This window comes from Lynx canadensis, chromosome E1, assembly GCF_007474595.2.
Source record: "Lynx canadensis isolate LIC74 chromosome E1, mLynCan4.pri.v2, whole genome shotgun sequence".
Taxonomy (NCBI): Eukaryota; Metazoa; Chordata; class Mammalia; order Carnivora; family Felidae; genus Lynx; species Lynx canadensis.
The window spans coordinates 8,923,840-8,945,756 of record NC_044316.2 but is presented as its reverse complement, the minus strand read 5'-3'; the positions used below and the strand labels follow the sequence as shown (position 1 = coordinate 8,945,756).

The following is a 21,917-nucleotide window of genomic DNA, read 5'->3' as shown; positions in this document are numbered from 1 at the left end:
TGGTAATTAGGGATGGGTCTGACCATGTCAATACTAGACAAATACTTCAGATATGCTGATCAAGTGTAACATTTTGGTTTTTATTTATCTTTTCAAGAGTATGTTTTAAGGACTGTTTACACGTTATACATCCTGGCTATAAAGAGTGAAAGGTCGGGGCGCCTGGGTGGCGCAGTCGGTTAGGCGTCCGACTTCAGCCAGGTCACGATCTCGCGGTCCATGAGTTCGAGCCCCGCGTCGGGCTCTGGGCTGACGGCTCAGAGCCTGGAGCCTGTTTCCGATTCTGTGTCTCCCTCTCTCTCTGCCCCTCCCCCGTTCATGCTCTGTCTCTCTCTGTCCCAAAAATAAATAAAAACGTTGAGAAAAAAAAATTTAAAAAAAAAAAAAAAAAGAGTGAAAGGTCACTACTATAGGTTACCGCAGATCACGACTAGACAAATTGTATTTGTTGGTATTACCTTTCTTTGGAATCTATTTCAAAAAGTCACTGCTAAGACACGGCTTGTACCTCACTGACACCCAGCTCAAACATACACACATACATATATATACTTAAATGTCTTCAGGGAAACATTAAAAGATTCAGCTTACATATCTGATTTCCAGTACTATCTTCCATACTTTCCAGCTGGAATCACTAGCTCACCCCACTGTTCTCTTGCCCTTAAACTCCCTTCTCACCTGAAGTACCCTTATAAATACTTTACGACAACTTAAATCCCACTTGTGAGTACTACTTAAGTCTAACTGTCCTCATGAGCTTTCTGTGACCAGTTTTGCCCATACTAATGCCCATTTCTTTTCTTACATAGCACTCATCATGTTTATCATACAGCTAAGCATCATTAGCAAAATTCCTAGCAACAGATGCAGGAACTATCATTCACCTAAACAAATTATGTAACTATTTCTTTTGTAGGCCTTACCTCAATGAGACTGTAAGCACCCTACAGCCAAGCTCTGTGTCTTAAACATCTTCTTTCTCTCCATGTCATCTATTAAGCTTGGTCACTTCTTAATGGGTAGAAAAGAGGAGATCACTGAGAGTGGGCACAAGGGGAACGGTCCCTCTTAATTAAGAGGGTGTGGGTGTGTCTGTGTGTACATACTTTCCCCAAAATTTCCTAAGCAATATTTCCAATTTAAAATATTCGATTCTTTTACCCCACAAATAACTGAAATTTCCTGGGAACAATACAAATTTAACATCAAAAGTAAATTTCCAGTTAGACTGTTTATAAAAAAATAGCAAAAGTATTTTTTGAAAGATCATGTGTCTTGATATTTGGTTCCATATGTAGAGTGAAACTTCTTACAGATTACAAGCTTCACTATGATAAACCCAATTTTCATGGGGGAAACCATCTGATTCAGTTACCGGAAGGGGTCTGGGTGAGATACAGAAGTCACAGAATTCAGGAAAAATAGACATGCTCTTAAACCAAGATGCAGGTCAGGACTAGAGGAAACCCCAACTTACCAGAGGTCCAACAGAAAAAACCACAGCAGCCATAATCTCTTCCTCTGTGTTCCCCTCTCTGCCGAGAGTGGGGTCCTGCAAAGACATGGCTGAGAAAGAGAAATAAGCAATGAAAATCAATCCTGCCTTGGAAATCTCAGAATTACCTCATTGGAATCCTGACATTACAAGGAAGCATGACTAAAGGACACAAGATTAACCCCCAAGATCAGTGAGAAAAAAAAAGATCCTTGCTCCAGGATATTGTGACATTTTAATACCATTAAATGTAGTCACAACTAGTAGGTCAGACACTGTACAAGGATCTTTTAAAATACAAGCGGGATTCATTTCTGGGCTGCAGGGCTGGTTCAATATTCGCAAATCAATCAATGTGATACAGCACATTAACAGAAGAAAGGATAAAAACCATATGATCCTGTCAATAGATTCAGGAAAAGCATTTGACAAAATACAGCATCCTTTCTTAATAAAAACCCTCAAGAAAGTCAGGAAAGAAGGAAGATACCTTAACATCGTAAAAGCTGTATATGAAAGACCCACAGCTAATATCATCCTTAATGGGGAAAAACTAAGAGCTTTCCCCCTGAGATCACGAACACGAGAGGAATGTCCGCTTTCGCCACTTTTGTTTAACATAGTGTTGGAAGTCCCAGCCTCAGCAATCAGACAACAAAATGAAATAAAAGGCATCCAGATTGGCAAAGGAGTTAAACTTTCACTTTTTGCAGATGACATGATATTCTTCATGCAAAACCCGAAAGACTCCACCCCAAAACTGCTAGAACTAATACATGAATTCAGCAAAGTCACAAGATATAAAATCGATGTACAGAAATCAAGTTGCATTTCTATTTGCCAATAATGAAGCAACAGAAAGAGATATCAAGGAACTGATCTCATTTACAATTGCACCGAGAACCATAAAATACTTAGGAATAAACCTAACCAAAGAGGTAAAAGATCTGTACACTGAAAACTATAGAAAGCTTATGCAAGAAACTGAAGACACAAAGAAATGGGAAAACATTCCATGGTCATGGATTGGAAGAACAAATATTGTTAAAATGTTTACACTACCCAAAGCAATCTACACTTTCAATGCAATCCCAATCAAAATAGCACCAACATTCTTCTCAGAGCTAGAACAAACAATCCTAAAATATGTATGAAACCACAGAAGACCCCAAATAGCCAAAGTAATGTTGAAAAAGAAAACTAAAGCTGGAGGCATCACAATCCTGGCTGGACCTTAGCCTGTACTACAAAGGTGAAATCATCAAGACAGTATGGTATTTAGCACAAAAACAGACACATGGAAAAGAACAGACCAATGGAATAGAACAGAGAACCCAGAATTGGACCCACAAATGTATGGCCAACTAATCTTCGACAAAGCATGAAAGAGTATCCAATAGAAAAAAAGTGTCTCTTTAGCAAATGGTGCTGGGAGAACTGGACAGCAACATGCAGAAGAATGAAACTGGACCACTTTCTTAAAATTCAAAATGGATGAAGGACCTAAATGCGAGACAAGAAACCATCAAAATCCTAGAAAACAGGCAACAATCTCTTTGCCCTCAGCCGCAGCAACTTCTTACTTGACACATCTCCAAAGGTAAGGGAAATAAAAGCAAAATTGAACTACTGGGACCTCATCAAGATAAAAAGCTTCTGCAGAGCAAAGGAAACAATCAATAAAATTAAAGGCAACCAACGGAATGGGAGAAGATACCTGTAAATGACATATCAGATAAAGGGTTAGTATCCAAAATCTATGAAGACTTACCAAGCTCAACACTCAAAAAACAAATAATCCAGTGAAGAAATGGGCAAAAGACATGAATAGACACTTCTAAAAAGAAGACATCCAAATGGCCAAGTGACACGTGAAAAAATGCTCAACATCACTCGTCATCAGGGAAATGCAAATCAAAATCACATTGAGATACCACCTCACGCTAATGAGAGTGGCTAAAATTAAAACCTTAGGAAACAACAGACATTGATGAGGATGTGGAGATAGGGGAACCCTCTTGCATTATTGGTGGGAATGCAAACTAGTGCAGCCATTCTGGGAAACAGCATGCAGGTTCCTCAAAAAATTAAAAACAGAATTACCCTACAACCCAGCAATGCACTACTAGGAATTTATCCAAAGGATACAGGAGTGATGATTCATAGGGCCATATGTATCCCAGTGTTTATAGCAGCACTATCAACAATAACCAAATTATGGAAAGAGACCACATGTTCATATATATATACACACACACACACACACACACACACACACACACATACATACAATAGAATACTACTTGGCAACAAAAAAGAATGAAATCTTGCCATTTGAAACAATGTGGATGAAACTGGAGGGTATTATGCTAAATGAAATAAGTCAGAGAAAGACAGATTTCATATGTTTTCACTCATAGGAGGAGGTTGAGAAACTTAACAGAAGATCATGGGAGAAGGGAAGGAAAAAATAGCTACAAACAGAGAGGGACGTAAACCATTAGAGACTCTTAAATACAGAGAACAACCTGAGGGTTGATGGGGGTTGGGGACCCAGGAGGTGGGGAAGATGGGTGACTGAGGAGGGCATTTTTTGGGATGAGCACTGGGTATTGTAGGTAAATGATGAATCATGGAAATCTACTCCCAAAGCCAAGAGCATGCTGTATACACTGTATGTTAGCTAATTTGACAATAAAAAAAAATAATAATAAAATATCTTTTCTTTAAAAAAAATATTTGTTTACTTTTTGAGTAAACTCTACCCCCAACATTGGGCTTGAACTCATGACCCCGAGATCAAGAGTTGCATGCTGTACTGAGCCAGCCAAGTTCCCCTAAAAATACCTTTTTATTCGAACTTCACATCAACCCAATGGTAATTATATTCCCATTCCACTGTGAAGAAAATGAGGCTTAGAAAAACTACACTATTTACCTGAGGCCATATATGACCTCAAATCAGTCTAATTCCAATGCTCACACCTTTTCCACTAAATCAATTTGCTGTGTGATGTGAAAAAAAAATAATTCAATCTTACTTTGCCACAATCATCGACTCATCTAAAAATGAACCACTTTGGGGCACCTGGGTGGCTCAATCAGCCTAAGTGTCCAACACTTGATTTCAGCTCAGGTCATAATCTTGTGGCTCATGAGTTTGAGCCCTGTATCAAGCTCTGCACTGATGGCACAGAGCCTGCTTGGGACTCTCTCTCTTCCTCTCTCTCTGCCCCTCCGCCGTTTGCTCTGTCTCTCTTGAAATGAATAGATACACTTAAAAATTTTTTTAAAAAGAATACGCATCCAAGAGCTTTGTATTCACAAGCGTAGTCTGAAGAACAGCAGCATGAACATTACTGGGGAGGTTGTGAAAGATACAAAATCTGAGGTTCAACTACAGAACCTACTGAATCAGAATGAGCTTTTTCATAAGATCCCTAGTTGATTCATATGCCACACATGAAAGCTGAAGGCAATATGGATCTAAAAAAGATCATGCCAACAAATTAGACAAGCTAGAAGAAACAAGTAATTTCCTAAAACATGTGATCTACTAAGACAGAATCGTGAAGACTGAGAAAATCTGACGGCCGATTACTAGTAAGGAGATGGAATCAATAATAAAAAATCTCCCCCAAAAAACAAAGTCCAGGACTAGGTAGGTTCATTGCTGAATTCTATCAAACATTTAAGAAGAATTAATACCAACTGTTCTCAAACTCTTTGAAAAAACAGAGGAAAGAATACTTCCAAACTGATTTTACAAGGCTAGCATTACCTGGATTCCAAATCCAGGCAAGGACACAAGAAAAGAAAATTAGAGGTCAATAACCCTGTTGAACACAGATGCAAAATTCCTCAACAAAATAGTAGCAAACTCAATTCAACAATATAGCAAAAGGATCATACACAATGACCAACTGGGATTTATTCCAGTGATGCAAGGATGGTTCAATATCTGCAAGGCAATCAATGTGATACACCACATTAACAAAATGAAGAATAAAAATCGTATGATCATCTCAACAGACGCAGAAAAAGCATTTGGCAAAATTCAACACCATTATGATAAAAACTGTCAACAAAGGGGGTATAGAGAGGACATAATGCAACATAATAAAGGCAATATATGACAAGCCCACAGCTAACACACTTAATGGTGAAATGATAAAACTTTTTCTAAGATCAGGAACAGAGCAAGACAAGGATGTCCATTGTCATCGTTTATACTCAGCATGATATTGGAAGTCTTGGCTAGAGAAATTAGGCAAGAAAAAGATATAAAAAGCATCCAAATTGGAAAAGAACTGTCACTATTTGCAGATGGCATAATATTATATATAGAAAGTCCTAAAGACTCTCCCAAAAAACTGTTGAATAAACAAATCCAGTTAATTTTCAGGACACAAAATCAACTTATAAAAATCAGCTGTGTTTCTACACACTAACAATGAACTGTAAGAAAGAGAAATTAAGTAAATAATCCCATTTACAATTGTATCAAAAAAGAATAAAATACCTAGGAATAAATTTAACCAAGGAGGTGAAAGATCTATACATAAGATTTAACCATAAGACACTAAATGGAAAAATACTCTGTGCTCGTGCATTGGAAGAACCAATATTGTTAAAATGTTCATACTACCCAAAGCAATTTACAGATTTAATGCAATCCCTATAAAAATACCAACATTTTTCACAAAACTAGAATAATACCTAAAATTGCCTTAAATGTTTCTCAAAAATAGTACTGCATTTTCCCAACACACACACACACACACACACACACACACACACACACACACTCATAATAGTACTACATTTCCCAGCAACTTCACTTCTGGGCATTTACATACAGGAAGCAAAAACACTAATTCAAAAAGATATCCACACCCATGGGTTCACTGTAGCATTAATTACAAAAGCCAAGGAATGGAAGTGTTTGTTGACAGATGAATGGGTAATGTGAGACACAGAAACACGACTATTATTCATCCATAAAAAAAGAAGGAAATCTTGCCATTTGTGAAAACATGGATGCACCAAGAGAGCATTATGCTAGGTGAAACAAGTCAGACAGATGTAAACAAGTATGACCTCACTCTTATGTGGAATATAACAAAACAAAACCAAACCTAAACTTGAACTCATAGGTTCAGAAAACAGATTGGTGGTTGCCAGAGGCAGGGATCAACAGTGGCAAGAAGGTGGTCAAAAGCTATAAACTTCCACTTATAAAATAAGCAAGTCCTGGAAATGTAATATATATAATGGTGACTAAAGTTCATAATGATACTGTATTGTATATCTTAAGTTGATAAGAGTAAATCTTAAAAGTTCTCATCACAAGAAAAGAATTTGTAACTAGGTGCGGTGATGGATGTTAACTAGATTTGTGGTGATCACTTTGCAATATATACACATATTGAACCACGCTGTATGGATGTTGTATGCCTGAAACTAATATAATGTTATATGTCAATTATATCTCAATTAAAAAATGAATAAGTATATTTGTGGATTAAAAAAAGAACGAAAGAAAGCTCTCACTACAAATACACACACACACTAAAACAGATCATTATGTCAGGATACATTCCAAAATATTCAAGCCACAATTCACAACAACAACAAAAAGAAAATGAAGACACCTAAATTTGGGACTGGCCCTGCAATTTAAACACACTGTTTGGTATGACAACATATAATAGCATTCATCAAAGCTGGTGGAAAGAAGAAAAATAGCACACATATTAGAATATAATAAAAAGAAAAAGAAACAATGAATATGGTTAACAGAGAAAGGCCACAGGTTTATGATGAGACAGAAAGGTACAAATAATAAAAAGTAAGAGAATACTTATCTACAAATATGACTTAGCTGACCTGTAGCCAGTCAAAAAAACAAATATATGCAACCTGATGGCTAGATATATGACCATCCACTAAGCCAGCAGAGACACCTAGGCACCGTTTCCCTTCCCGGCCCCCTTCTTAAATGAGGATGTGACCTTGCTGATGCTGAGTCTGGTTCAAGAACCAGGTGTGCCTGATAAATGAGATTTCCTTACACCCAATGGTACAGATTGTTAATATAAATTCATCCAACATGGTAATAGCAGTTTCATGTATAAAAAAGGGCAGTGACATACCAAGTTCTGAAACCCTACTTTGTGCAAAATGTGTTACCAGCAGTTGCATGGACCCTCAGTTAGGGACTCTGTTATGATTAATAAGCATGCTCAGTGTCCTCCTGTCCTGAATGAACACCTTACTTCACATAAGATTGAGGAGCTTTGGCTTAATAAACAGCAGAACGTTATTAACCTAATCTTAAAGTTTGTGCCAATCAGCTCATCCGAAATGATACTTGTTATAGTTAACCAGTATCTTCTGAAAAACAAGAACTGTATAAAGCATGGCTGTTATAAATTCTAGAGATGAAATTAAAATAAATATGGAGTATACTGGAACATATTCAAAAGTTATTTTCAAGTATTCAAGGAGCATTTGCTAATATTAATCATATACTGCAAAGACTACTGACAATAAAGAAAATCTCAATCAAAAACAAGAAACTGAATACATGACATTCTCTAACCATGATGTAGTAGAATTACAAACATAAGTCTGAAGGGAGGAAGGGAAAAACTCAATCACCAGGGAATGAAAATAAAATAAATCCTCCTGGAATACCTATTAAGTCTAAGAGAGAACTTTAATTGCCAGTGAATTAGAAAGTGAGAGAATAGATTAAAAACTCGTTGATTCCTGCCAAAACTTTAAAAAGATAAAATTTATATCCCTAAAGACATTCAACTGACATTAAAAAATGTTTTTAATGTTTATTTATATTTTGACAGGGAGAGAGACAGAGACAGCACGAGCGGGGGGAGGGGCAGAGAGATGGAGACAGAATCTGAAGGAGGCTCCAGGCTCCACATTGTCAGCACAGAACCCAACGTGGGGCTCGAACTCACGAACCTTGAGATCATGACCTGAGCTGAAGTTGGATGCTTAACTGACTGAGTGACCCAGGTGCCCCACAACTAACATGTTTTTAAAGAATAAAAATATTAAACATCTAACTAAATAAGAAAAATAATTTACAAGCAAACCATAAGGAAGAAATAATAAAGAAACTAATAAATTAGAAAACAAAACAGCTGAGAACGGAAGGAGGTGATTCTCTAAATAATGAACATATAAGCCACTGGCTAAAGAAGAAAAAATACCAATAAACCAAAAATAGAAACAAGAAAGGGGCTATAACATATAAATCATCTTAAAATTGTATGTCAATAAAAATAAAATTTTCCAAAGAACAATTTTTGTTAAAAAATATTCTAAGACTGACTCAAGCAGCAGAAAACTTAGGCAGGCCAATGCAGTAGCGACTGCTAATTGCCTTTCAACATCCAGTCTCCCCTGCTCCTTGACAAAGGTTTGAAATCTCAGCTGGCCACAAGGCCACCCAACTACAGACATTTCCCAGCCACCTTGCAGGCAGGTGTGCCCAGGACAGTAAATTATAACAAACGGGATTTGAATAAAAGGGTTGATATCACATCTTTTTTTTTTTAAAGGAGTTTTAGTTTATTTTTTTAAAGTTTACTTATCTCGAGAGAGAGAGAGCATACGTGTGTCAGCAGGGGAGGGGCAGAGGGAGAAGGAGAGCGAGAATCCCAAGCAGCCTCTGCACTACCAGCATGGAGCCCAGCAAGGAGCCCTACATGGACCCCAACGCGGAACACAATGAAGGGCTTGAACACCCAAACTGTGAGATCATGACTTGAGCCGAAATCAAGAGTCTGACGCTTAACCAAATGAGCCACCCAAGTGCCCCCGGGTGACATCACATCTTTACCAGGGAGCTGTCTGTCCTCCAGTTCTTTGTTCCCTACCCCCCCACCCCCTGTAAAAGGCTTGCAATGCAACAGTATGAAAGTGAGCCAGCTTCTACCATAGGAAAGACAACAGCCCCTAGGAGGTGCTGAAGCAAAAAGAGGAATGGAACCTGGGTTTCTAGATGACCTAATGCCATAGAGCTGCCTACCCCTACCCACCCTTATCACTGCCAGTCACCTGAAAACTCAGACTTTTATGAGAAAGAAATAGTCTTTCTTGGGGTGCCTGGGTGGCTCAGTCAGTTGAACATCTTACTCTTGATGAAACAAAAAAAAATTTTTTTTAACATTTATTATTAAGAGACAGAGAGACACAGAGCGTGAGCAGGGGAGGGGTAGAGAGAGGAGGAGACATAGAATCCGAAGCAGGCTCTAGGCTATGAGCTGTCAGCACAGAGCCCGACGTGGGGTTCGAACTCACAAACTGTGAGATCATGACCTGAGCCGATGTCGGTCACCTGACCAACTGAGCCACCCAGGCGCCCCTGACTCTTGATTTTTATAGTTAAGTCTCAGAGTTAATAAAAGTGCTTTTCCCATACTTCAGTGTTTCTCTACCTTATTTTAGGTCATGGGTTCCTTTGCAAATCTAATGAAAATGATTTTTTCCCCAGAAAACTCCTACATATCATTAGAAAATTCCCACATCTTAAATCTGAGGATGCAAAAAGCTCATTAAAAAGGAAATTCTGGGGGCACCTGGGTGGCTCAGTTGGTTGAGCATCTGACTCTTGATTTCAGTTCAGGTCATGATCTCAAGATTCGCAGGACTGAGCCCCGAATAAGGCTCTGTGCTCCCAGTGCCTGGGATTCTTGCTCTTCCTCTCTGCCCCTCCCCTGCTCATGCTCTCTCTCAAAGTAAGAAAAGAAAAACAAGGAAATTCTGGGATGCCTGGCTGGTTCAGTCGGTAGAGTGTGTGACTCTTGATCACAGGGTCGAGAGTTCAAGCCCCACCTTGGGTGTAGAGATCACTGAAAAAAAATCTTAAAAAAAAAAAAAAAAAAAAAAGGAAATTCCTCAGCTCCATCCAAGATCTGATCACCATCTCTAGGTATGAGACACAGAAATCTACATTGTCAACAAGCACCTCAAACATTTACCTTGATAAATATTGTTCTAAAGCAAACTAATTCCTCACCCCAAATTAAATACTCTTCTTTTTAAAATTTTTTTTCAACGTTTGTTTGTTTTTTATTTAGAGACAGAGCATGAGTGGGGAGGCGCAGAGCGAGAGAGAGGGAGACACAGAATTCCAAGCAGGCTCCAGGCTTTGAGTTGTCAGCACAGAGCCCGATGCAGGCCTCTGCGGGGCTCAAATTCACGAATAGTGAGATCATGACCCGAGCCTGAAGTGGGATGCAAAACCGACTGAGCCACCCAGGCATCCCATAAATTTTTAAAGATTAATGAACTCCTCCTTGGCAATATGCCATATAGATAATGCTAGTCAAATACGTTTAATACCAAACTGGGCAATAAGCATCTGTTTAAATTTTATAATCAGAATAGCCAACGCTATTTAATCGAGATCAGCTTGATCTCTATTGTGTAAAAAAGAACGCATAGAGAAAAAGACAGCAAGTCAACAAACGGAAGTCCACTGTGACCTCGGAGACCTGGGCCTGTGATGTTTACACTCCTACTTTTCTACACTTTCCAAGTAGACAATAAGAAGTATTTACATATACATAGGAGTTTGGTGTAGTAATAAAGTTCCAGAGTGTCCACCTCCCCCCGGTTCTAACCTTGGTTTAGCTACTGTAGAAATGTGTCCATTGGCAAAATCATTTGAGCACACGTTATTAGCAAATGAGGCTTACCGCACTGTTTCTCCTTTCACCTCTGCCGTTATGCAGAAGATATCTAATCCAGGCCAACATTTCTCCATAGTCGTAATTGCCTAGATATTTTTTTCTGGATAGTGTCCCTGTCTGTCTTCCCAAGCACTGCGGAAGTATCAAAGACTTGAAAAATGTCCCTTGCTGTGGGTCCTCAGCTAGCTTTGTTATTTTAAAATAACGAAGGGGTCCATGTTCTTGTTGAGAACTTCAGCGCCACGGGCCAATCCAGCACTTCCCAGCCAAAGCAATAATGCCATTATCAGGTCTGGGAGAGACAGGTGATTTGAAAGTGATTCCGTGAAATGCCATAAAATGAGACGGGGCGGGGGGAGGGGGGGAAGCTGCCTCGGTTACCGGTTACCGAAAGGACAGGAGTTCATCCACCTGTCAGGCCATCAGGTGTGAAATCGTTCCATCCCTGCGGGTTCAGAAGCCAGGACGGAGACTGTCCTTCCTCCAGCCTCGCCCTTTTTCCCTAAGTGCCCATCCGGGGTCCCCCCACTTCCTCCATCAAAGGCGCGGGACTGGGAACAGGCGGAAAGTCAGGTCAGAGGCCAGCAGGCCCTAGTCGAACCCTACTAAGCCTACGGCCGCGCCCCGTGCTCCCCAACCCCAGCGCCTCGCCCGCCGCCGAGGGCACCGCCAGTCCTGGAGCCAAGCCTGGGGGAGACCGCGCCGACAGCCAGGCAGGAGGCCCAGCCCCAGTCGCCTCTCGGGTGGGCGTGTCGGCTCAGGGACAGGGGCTCTGGAGGGAACGGCCCCGCCCCGGACGCCGCCAGGAGCCCAGCGCCGAGGGAGGGGCGGCGGGGAACCGGGGCCCGGCGCCCGGGGCAACGAGTACCTGGCTGCCGAACTGAGGACAACTGAGGGCACTCGCAGAGCAGGGCGGGAACGCTTCCAGCAATGGCGCCGGCTTGGCGGGGCCGGCCGCCAGGCAAGACAATGCGCCTGCGCGGCCGGGGCGCCAGAACTCCAGCGCCCAGAATCCTCAGCGCCAGAGCTTTTTTTTTTTTTTTTTCCTTTTCCCCGCTCTCCCCTTTTCTCTCTTGTCTGCGTTTAAGCGGGAATGGGCTGTGTTTGTCGACAATTTGGGTGACCTAAAAAAAATCCAATCAAATCGAACAAACTTGTATTGAGAGGCCGCGACTACCTGTCAAGCGCTACCATCAGGTACGAGCGACGCAAAAAAGAATGACGCCAGCTCTTGCCACTGACCATTTCAGTGTGGCTGAAGGCCCAGTCATTGATAGAAGATACGGGCCTTTTGCAAATTAGCGAAAACCTCGGATGCCGGTGGAGTTGGTGAGCGCGTGTGCACCCTTGTGCTTGTCTTTCAAGTTCTTGACTGAAGAAGCGATGATGCCTTCCTTATAATCTCTGGCTCTGTGAACTAGAGCTTCCTTCCTCAGCGCATCCAAATCGTAATAGTAAAATAATAAAAACAAAAGTTTAACTAATATTGAGATTGATATTAATCTAAATAGACATTTATTTTTCTAAGTTTTTATATTGAGGTTATTATATCTTAGATTATAATATATATATTATAAGGCGTGTTTTCCTTTGCCTCAATTCCGTGGTGTTAATACTCGGAGGCCATATTTTCTATAGTGAAACAGACTCCATTGGGGCTGTAGAGCATTTTCCCTCAATGACACCGTTTCCTTCCTAACCCGCCCCTACGCTCTGTGACTTGGATTCTCTGCTGCTTTGTTTGTGTGTGAGGCCCACCAGGGTGAGCCCCTGCCTATGGGGATCTGCGGGGAAATATAAATCTCCGTGAAGCAACCCTGTAAAGGGGGGCTCTTGGGATCGCAAAGAGCCAATGGATACCTTTGGAGGAAATATGACATAACCCAGGGACTCTTGAACTGTGAAAGGAAAAAAATATAAGCGGGATATCAAACTACTAGAGATAATAAATATGATAGATGAAACGAAAAAAAAATTGGATGAAGAGCAGATTCGACACTGCAAAAGAGAAGAATCAGCATTCAAAGGCATAAAAATAGAAACTGTCCAGAATGAAACACAGAGAGAAAATAGAGAATGAATGGAGCACCAGAGAGTTATAGTGTAATTAGAATCCTAGAAGGAAAGGAGAGAGTGAGGGATGACTGAATATGTTTGTTTCCCCCCTTTTTAAAATTTATTTATTTATTTTTTCAACGTTTTATTTATTTTTGGGACAGAGAGAGACAGAGCATGAATGGGGGAGGGGCAGAGAGAGAGGGAGACACAGAATCGGAAACAGGCTCCAGGCTCTGAGCCATCAGCCCAGAGCCTGACGCGGGGCTCGAACTCACAGACCGCGAGATCGTGACCTGGCTGAAGTCAGATGCTTAACCGACTGCACCACCCAGGCGCCCCCCTCCCTTTTTTAAATTTAAATTTTAGTTAGAATAATGACTAGAAACTTTCAAAGTTTGATGAAAATTATAACCCCACACATCCAAGAAGCTCAGTGAAATTCAAAGATGTGAAAAAATCACACCAAGGCACATCATAATCAAATTGTTACAAACCACTAATAAAGGAAAATCTTAAAAACAGAGGAGAAAAGGTCTGTATTTTACTGGGTTCTAAGATAATTACTTTTCACCAGGAAAAAAAGAAAAGGAAGAAAGAAAAAAAGCAAGCAAGCCAGAGGACAATGGAGCACTTTTAAAGTACTGAAAGAAAGAAGAGGGGTACCTGGGTGGCTCAGTCCGTTAAGCTTCTGACTTCCTGGTTCATGAGTTTGAGCCCTGGGTCAGGCTTGGTGCTGATAGCCTAGAGCCTGGAGCCTCCTTCAGATTCTCTGTCTCTCCCTCTCTCTGCCTCTCCCCAACTCGTTCTCTCTCTCTCTCAAAAATAAATAAAAACATTAAAAAAAAAGGAAAAAGAAAAAAAAAAAAACCCTGTCAGCCCAGAAATTTATACCCATTAAAATAGTGTCATATATGAAGGTGAATAGATAATGGGCTGAGATGGAATAGGCATGCTTCTCCCTGTATCCCCCATTAATTATAGCTAAAAACCCTTGATATTGTATAGATAAAACAAATATAAGAAGACTCTGAAATTTGGATCAAAGGCAGGCCAGCTAGGGATCGTGCAACGTGAAGAAAGACACAGTGATAACTTATCCACATTTTTGTTTTGCCTCATATACTCTGGCCTGGGTGCTTGGAGAAGCTGGCAACACAATATGCCAGTGGGTGCAGATTAAAAAAAGGCTCCAAGAAGAGCCTGTCTCTCTCCAGCCAAAGGACCAAGAAAAGGATAGTCTAGAATGACAGAAAACCTTTAAGAAAATAACCTCTACTCCAGCCAAACACCACAGAAAAAACTGTAGACCCGTCTCATCCCCAACAGCAAAGATTGCAATGAGGGACTCTTCTGTCCCTGCAAGGATAATGTCAGAGAAGACAGTATGGGGAGCTGGGACTTTCATTTGCACCCGGCTGGTAGTATTGAGCCTCCCCACACACAGTGTCAGTGACAGCTATGTGGTAGGTAAGAGAATACCTCTTCCATCCTCAACGAGGTGTTGTTAGTGGTGGTGGTCTAATAGGGAGCCTGAAATTCGACCTCTGCCCAGCAGTAACAAATTCCCCTCCCCAGAGCTGTCAAAAGAAGCTGAGTATCTTGGACTTCCATTCCCACCTAATGCTAACAGCTCAGTGGTGAACTTCCTTCTCCCACCAGAGTGATGTCAGGAGAAGCCTGCTAAATCACAAGATTCACATAAAAATCCAGAGTATCATAGTACTCAAAAGTGTCTCCAAATCTGACTAAAGACCTACATCTTCAGATTCAAGAATCTAAGAAAATGCCAGCAGGATAAACACAAAGATATGCAGTCTAATAAGACAGCTAATAATCAAACTTCTGAGAACTAAAAAAGATGAAGAAAAATCCTGGGAGCGGCAAGAGAAAAAGGATACCATATCAGCAACAGAAAAATAATTCAAATGATAGTGGACTTCTTATCAGGAAACATGGAGGCCAGAAGTAGGTGAAACAACGTTTCTCAAGTGCTGAAAGAAAATAACTGTAAATCCAGAATCTGAGTTTAATCAGTGACAATGCAGCAAAAATTCTTCCCATCATGTTTCTCCCCTCGTACTGCAATTTAAAGGTACATTGGAACAAGAAAACATATTGTTAGATATAAAATGTGATAGCATTCTTCCTGAAGATGAACCAAAAACTATTTGATGACGACACGCAATAATTTAAAGCAGAGAAACTGGAAGAGAAGCTAAAAGTGAAAGAATGAGAAGCATCATGGGTTAAAATAGATGATCTAGAAAAAAAAAAATTCCCAGTGTGTAGTAGATAGTCAAGCAAGTGCCTTCTGGTCGCAATGGCGACAGACGGTCTTTATTTGAAGATGTGCAGACACTAAGTGCATGAAGAGGTTTGCCAGGCACAGAAGGATCAGAAGGACTGTCCTCTCTTGCACCTTGGCAGTGGCAGAGCTGCTCAGAATATGCATAGCTGAGAAAACCTCGGATGCTCATTTCAGAGACGACGAGCTGGGTTCCCAGGAGGGGCATTAGTTTTTCATGGTGGAACCCATCAGGGCATGGGGATGCATTTTTTTCCCTGGATTCTGTAGAAAATACATACGTTTCTTGTGCCATACAAATCCATTCCACTTGAAAGTCAAAGCTTTCTCCATCCCAGTTCCAGAAGTACAAATGTCTGCAGTAGCTCAAGATTGGGCATTCAAACGATAGTGAATTATCAGATTCCATTTTCATAAATATTTCATCACATTTTTTGGGTGGTGGTGTCATCATAACCCCAGCGTATTCGTAACTAAAAATATTTCACATAATTAGAGCTATAGAAAAGCAACCTGGTCATCATCTACACGTTCCACCAAAATGGAATTTTTGGCCACTTAAAATAGGTGGTTCTATGATATCAATATTTTTCAAAGGTACATTTTAAAAAGTACTACACATATAAGACTTTACAACCTTAAAGTTCTTTCCAGGTGATTGTTACCAGCATTAAAAAAAAATCATAGAAATCGTTCTTTGCTTTTGCATTCTAACATGACTCATTGGAAAAAGTGACATGGCAATCGTCAGTCACTGTTCTTTTCTAGGGCATTTCCTTACTTTTGTTAGTGATTTACATATATACATGTTCACCTTCTTTTATGTATATCCAAAGTCTTGTTTCCAAGTCTTTTGTATAGCACCAGGATTTCAAAAATAGAGTGGGAGAAATTTATTCTAAAAATATTGTTCTGTACTTTGACTGGAATTGGGATTAAAAATTGTGTGTGCTTTTTAATGTTTTTTTATTATTTATTTTTAAGACAGAGAGAGACAAAGTGTGAGCAGGGGAGGGGCAGAGAGAGGGAGGCACAGAATCTGAGGCAGGCTCCAGGATCCGAGCTGTCAGCACAGAGCCCCATGTGGGGCTTGAACCCACAGACTGTGAGATCATGACCTGAGCCAAAGTCAGATGCTTAACCAACTGAGCCACCCAGGCACCCCTAAAAATTGTGTTTTTAGGAGCGCCTGGGTGGCTCAGATGGCTAAGTGTCAGACTTTTGACTCCAGCTCAGGTCATGATCTCAGGATTGTGAGATTGAGCCCCACGTCAAGCCCCACATTGGGCTCAACACAGAACCTGCTTGAGATTCTCTCTCTCTCTCTCTCTCTCTCTCCCTCTGCCTCTCTCCCCCACTCTCTCTAAAGAAATATATGTTTAAAAATTATATTTATATATATATTTTAAAGTTTATTTTGAGAGAGAGACAGAGCAGGGGAGGGGCAGAGGGAGAGGGAGAGAGAGAATCCCAAGAAGACTCCATGCTGCCAGCATGGAGCCCGACATGGGGCTTGAACCTACAAACTGTGAGACCATGACCTGAGCTAAAGTCAAGAGTCAGACACTTAACTGACTGAGCCACCCAGTCAACCAACCATGTTTTTATATTTTTATTTGAAGATTTTTTTTCTTACTCAGCTTTGTTGTTGTCAAACTTAATGAACAAGACTCTTGAACATAATAAAAAATAATGTCTAACCATTCCACATTTTTGTAGAGGGTTGGAATGAGATCATTTTAAGTTAAATTAGTTCTTGGCCAGGGCGCCTGGGTGGCTCAGTCGGTTAAGCGTCCGACTTCAGCTCAGGTCACAATCTCACAGTCCGTGAGTTCGAGCCCCGCGTCAGGCTCTGGGCTGATGGCTCAGAGCCTGGAGCCTGCTTCCGATTCTGTGTCTCCCTCTCTCTCTGCCCCTCCCCCGTTAATGCTCTGTCTCTCTCTGTCTCAAAAATAAACGTTAAAAAAAAAATAAATTAGTTCTTGGCCTAATGCAAACTACAGCTGCCTTTAGGCATAATGTAACAAAAAAAATCTTGTATGTGCTGGGCATTACCACGATGTTCAGTTATTGACTTAATATGGTTCCTAAGAGCTTAGAGAAAGCAATACTGAAGATGATTTTATTTATTTATTTTTTTAATGTTTATTTTTGAGAGAGAGAAAAACAGCATGAGTGGGGGAGTGGCAGAGAGAGAGGGAAACACAGAATCCGAAGCAGGCTGCAGGCTCTGAGCTGTCAGCACAGAGGCCGATGTGGGGCTCAAACTCACAAACTGCGAGATCACGACCTGAGCTAAAGTCAGATACCTAACCAACTGAGCCACCCAGGTGCCCCAAGATTCACTTATTCTTAACATCTTATTCTTTTTGTGTTATCATGTACGCTCCCTATATATACATATTTTTTTTCTGAATCATTTGAGAGCAAATTGCATGCATTATGCTTTTTTACCTCTACGTACTTCAATGTGCATTTCCCAATAATAAGGATATTATTTTACATAACCATGGTATAGTTATCAACTTCAATAAATTTAACATGGATGTAATACTTTTATCCACTCTACTGCTTGTATTGCACTTTTGAAAAATGGAACCAATATGTCCTTCGTAGTATTTTTTCTCCTGCGTAGGATCCAGTTAAGGATAATATATTGTATATAGTCATCACGTCTTTAGTTCTTAATCTGGAACAGGGATTCAACCTTTCTTTGTCTTTTATGTCAGTAACATTTTTGAAGAATGCGATCTTTAAAAAAAAATTTTTAACCTTTATTTATTTTTGAGATACAGACAGAGCATGAGTGGGAGAGGGGCAGAGTGGGAGGGAGACAGAATCTGAAGCAGGCTCCAGGCTCTGAGCTGTCACCACAGAGCCCAACATGGGGCTTGAACGCACAAACCATGAGATCATGACCTGAGCTGAAGTCGGGCACTCAACTGGCTAAGCCACCCAGGTGCCCCAATCTTTTGTTGCCAATAGTCCTCATTTTGAGGTTTGTTGAATGTTTCCTCATGATTGGATTCCAGTTATGCATTCTCTAATATTACATAAATTATGTTGTGTCCCCATGGTATCACATCTGAGGCACACAATTGCCATCTGCCACTTGTTCAATATATTAATTTTTGATCATGTAATCAGGGTGCTTCCCATATAGTAGTATAAAATTATTAGCATATAATTTTTTTGCTTGCAATTGCCAATTGTAACAAGCAATTTATGGAGAAGATACTTTAATACTATGCAAATATCCTGTTCCTCATCACACTTTCCCCTTTTGGATTTACCATCCATTGATGATTCTTGTCTGACCAATCTTGATTGTCATGGCTGCAAAATGATGATTTTCCAGTTTCACATTTACCAGTTTGCATTGGGCATTCTACTGCAAGCAAGGGCCTCTGCTCTCCCTTGTTTATTTACCTCTTTCTTCCTTCCTCCCTCCCTTCTTTCCTTTCTTCCTTCCTTCCTGAGAGAGAGAGAGAGAGAGAGAGAGAGAGAGCAAGTGGAGGAGGGGCAGAGACAGAGGGAAAGAGAGAGAATCCCAAGCAGGCTCTACACAGTCAGTCCAGAGCCTGATGCAGGCTCACCAACTGTGAGATCATGACCTGAACCAAAATCAAGAGTCAGATGCTTAACCTATTGAGCCACCCAGGCGCCCCTGTTTACTTACTTCTTATCAATGTGAACGCAAGCACTATTTTTTCCCGACGGTTCAATAATTCATTACTGTCTTGTTTTGGTACTCAATTTGTCCCAGACTTGGTTAGTGAGGGCCACGCCAAGCTGGCTCCTTTGCCTTTCTGACCTACTCTCACCATTTTTTGAGTCCTACTTTATTTTCTGGAATAAGATGTTCCAGAATCTTCTTGTAACTACCTTCCTTCAGACTTGGAATCAGCCATTTCTCTGAGGAACCCTGGTTCTTCTTTTTTTTTTTTTTCTTTTTTCGTGGAGAATGGTATCAAATCAAGCTCTGAGCTTACTGCAACTTGGGTGTCATTGTTTCTAGCCCCTTTCAGTGGACAGAGCTAAGATATATATGTATGTATACATCCATATATAACGATATATTTTCCCATGTTAAGAAGGTATAAAAGGGATGTGTAGCTAAGGAGGCCAAATATGGATGTTTGTGAATTTTGCTTATCTGATAAATTGCTTGTGTATAACAGAGAGTTCTCAATCATCTATTTCCTAGGTAATTTGGTTAGCAAAGTTGTGATTAATGTAAGTGGTTAAAAGACTATATTGGAATAATAATGGCAACAAAACTGTGCAGAAAAATAGTTAACATGGCAAGTGCAAGACTGCTATTTTTAGAAAGTCCTGCTGACAAGGTAGACCCTTGGCTGGCGTCTGGGGCTTCTGACTTGGGGATGGTTCCCACCGTTCCCAGAGCTGATAAGAGTGGTTGCTGTGCCTAAACTATGTGTATAAACACTGTGGTTTATGCTGAACACCTGTTTTCCTTCTAGGAGTCTGTAGTTTTGGTACGTGCTAGACAGAGGGTGCCAATAAAAACGAAGGGTACTGGGGCACCTGGGTCGCTCAGTTGGTTAAGCATCTGACTCCTGATTTCGACTCGGGTCATGATCTCTTGGTTTGTGGGATCAAGCCCCCGTTGGGCTCCATGCTGACAGCACAGAGCCTGCTTGGGACTCTCTTTCTCCCTCTGTTCCTCCCCCACGCACACTCTCACTCTCAAAATATAAATAAACTTTAAAAATATTTTAAAAAACCACCTTGGGTACTGAGATTCTAGTGAACTCTCTTGGTAAACTATATTTCACATGTTATCACGACTCACTGCAGGGGGTATTGGGCATGTCCTGTGTGACTCTAGTGCCAAGAGAACTCTTGGAAGCTTATACCTTGTTTTCTCCAGACTTTGTCCCACGCACCTTTTCCCTTTACCAATTTTGCTTTGTATCCTTTTACTGTAATAAATCACAGCCACGAGTATGGCAATATGCTGAACCCTGTTAATCCTTCTAGCCAATCATTGAGGCTGGGGGTCATGTTGGGGACCCCCCCCCAGACATATATAAAAGAGAATGGGATGTTGCTTCTGTTTTTCAAGAGAAAAAGTTAATTTTTCCTTTTAAAAAATGTTTAATGCTTATTTATTTTTGAGAGAGAGAGAGAGAGAGAGAGAGAGAGAGTGAGTGGGAGAGGGGCAGAGAGGGAGACAGAATCCAAAGCAGGATCCGGGCTCTGACCTGTCAGTACAGAGCCTGACTCGAACCCATGAACCGCAAGAACATGACCTGAGCTGAAGTCAGAAGCTTAAATGACTGAGCCACCCAGCTGCCCCACAAATACCTTTTTCTTAGAGTCTGGTTGTTCTAGGATGTGAAAAGATAGGAAGAGACAAAATTAGAGTGGACACAGTAAGTTTTAGAAGGTCTGAGGAAAAGTGAACTTTGTTTGTTGTACTTTATAATGGCTGCAAATACTGAAAAGAAGCAATAAAATGTGTTAAAATTTTGACAAAAACTGGCTTGATTTTGATGGGTTTATTCATTATATGTTTGCAAAATCTTTGATTCTATTTTTTTAAGTAAACTCTACCCCCAATGTGGGACTCAAAGTTATGACCCCGAGATCAAGAGTCACATGCTCCATTGACCGAACCAGCCAGGTGCCCCCAAAATCTTTAACTCTAAATATTGTATTTATATAACATCAGAGTTTGGTTATATCCTTGTGTCAGTGATAGTCCGCTCTTAACAAGAGGAGGTGAAAAATCATTCTTAACTTTCTGCATAATCTGTCCACGTACTACAGATTCAGTCTCTCACCAGAATTATGTTTTGTGCTTTGTGCTAACTTTGTCATACTCTTGATTTAAAAAAAATAAACAGGCCCCAAATAGTCCCTTACCTAGGAGCCTGTGATATGGCACCCACAAAAGGAGAAATGCGAGAAATATTTAGGTTTGTTTGGTATGTTTCATAGTTATTAATTAGCTGAGAATTTTTGTTGACAGCTGCTCAGCTTATGGGAAGAGATACCAAATAAAAGAGAATATAAGCCTTCTTGAGACTACCTTGATACAAATATTATTAAGATAAGTATGTTTCAGAGGTTGTACACTTTATTTATGGTTGAAATCCCTGGAGATGGTCCTCATGGCCCTTAATATGTTCTTAACCTCTGGGGAAACACTGATCAACTCCTTCTTGAAAGACTCATGTATTATACACCAAGAAAGGATTTTATTCTCCTCTATTGAGATATTGTTGGTTACTGTAATAAATTAAGCAGGGCTAGCCAGTCTGATTCTGAATAAGTGGTTTATGTCTTCCTTTCTTCCTTGTCT

The 21,917-nt window shown here is 40.5% G+C and overlaps 1 protein-coding gene across 6 annotated transcripts in view; it reads right to left on the bottom strand.

Moving 5' to 3' along the window:
* Positions 1–12,167, bottom strand: part of ZNF624 (zinc finger protein 624) — a 33,700-nt gene extending 21,533 nt beyond the window's left edge. For 3 of the 6 annotated variants that reach the window (XM_030295722.1, XM_030295724.1, XM_030295723.1), the window contains exons 1-2: positions 1,481–1,570; positions 927–1,014 (exon numbers count right to left, since the gene is read on the bottom strand). Coding sequence is in view for 2 of the 6 variants with exons in the window: in XM_030295720.1 (XP_030151580.1) it covers positions 1,481–1,567 (87 nt within the window). In the remaining 4 variants the exon portion in view is untranslated. Of the gene's footprint in view, positions 1–926; positions 1,015–1,480; positions 1,571–11,229; positions 11,845–12,091 lie in introns of those variants that run through there. The other 3 variants (XM_030295720.1, XM_030295721.1, XM_030295725.1) reach the window with 3 other exon arrangements.
* Between the last annotated feature and the right edge of the window lie 9,750 nt (positions 12,168–21,917).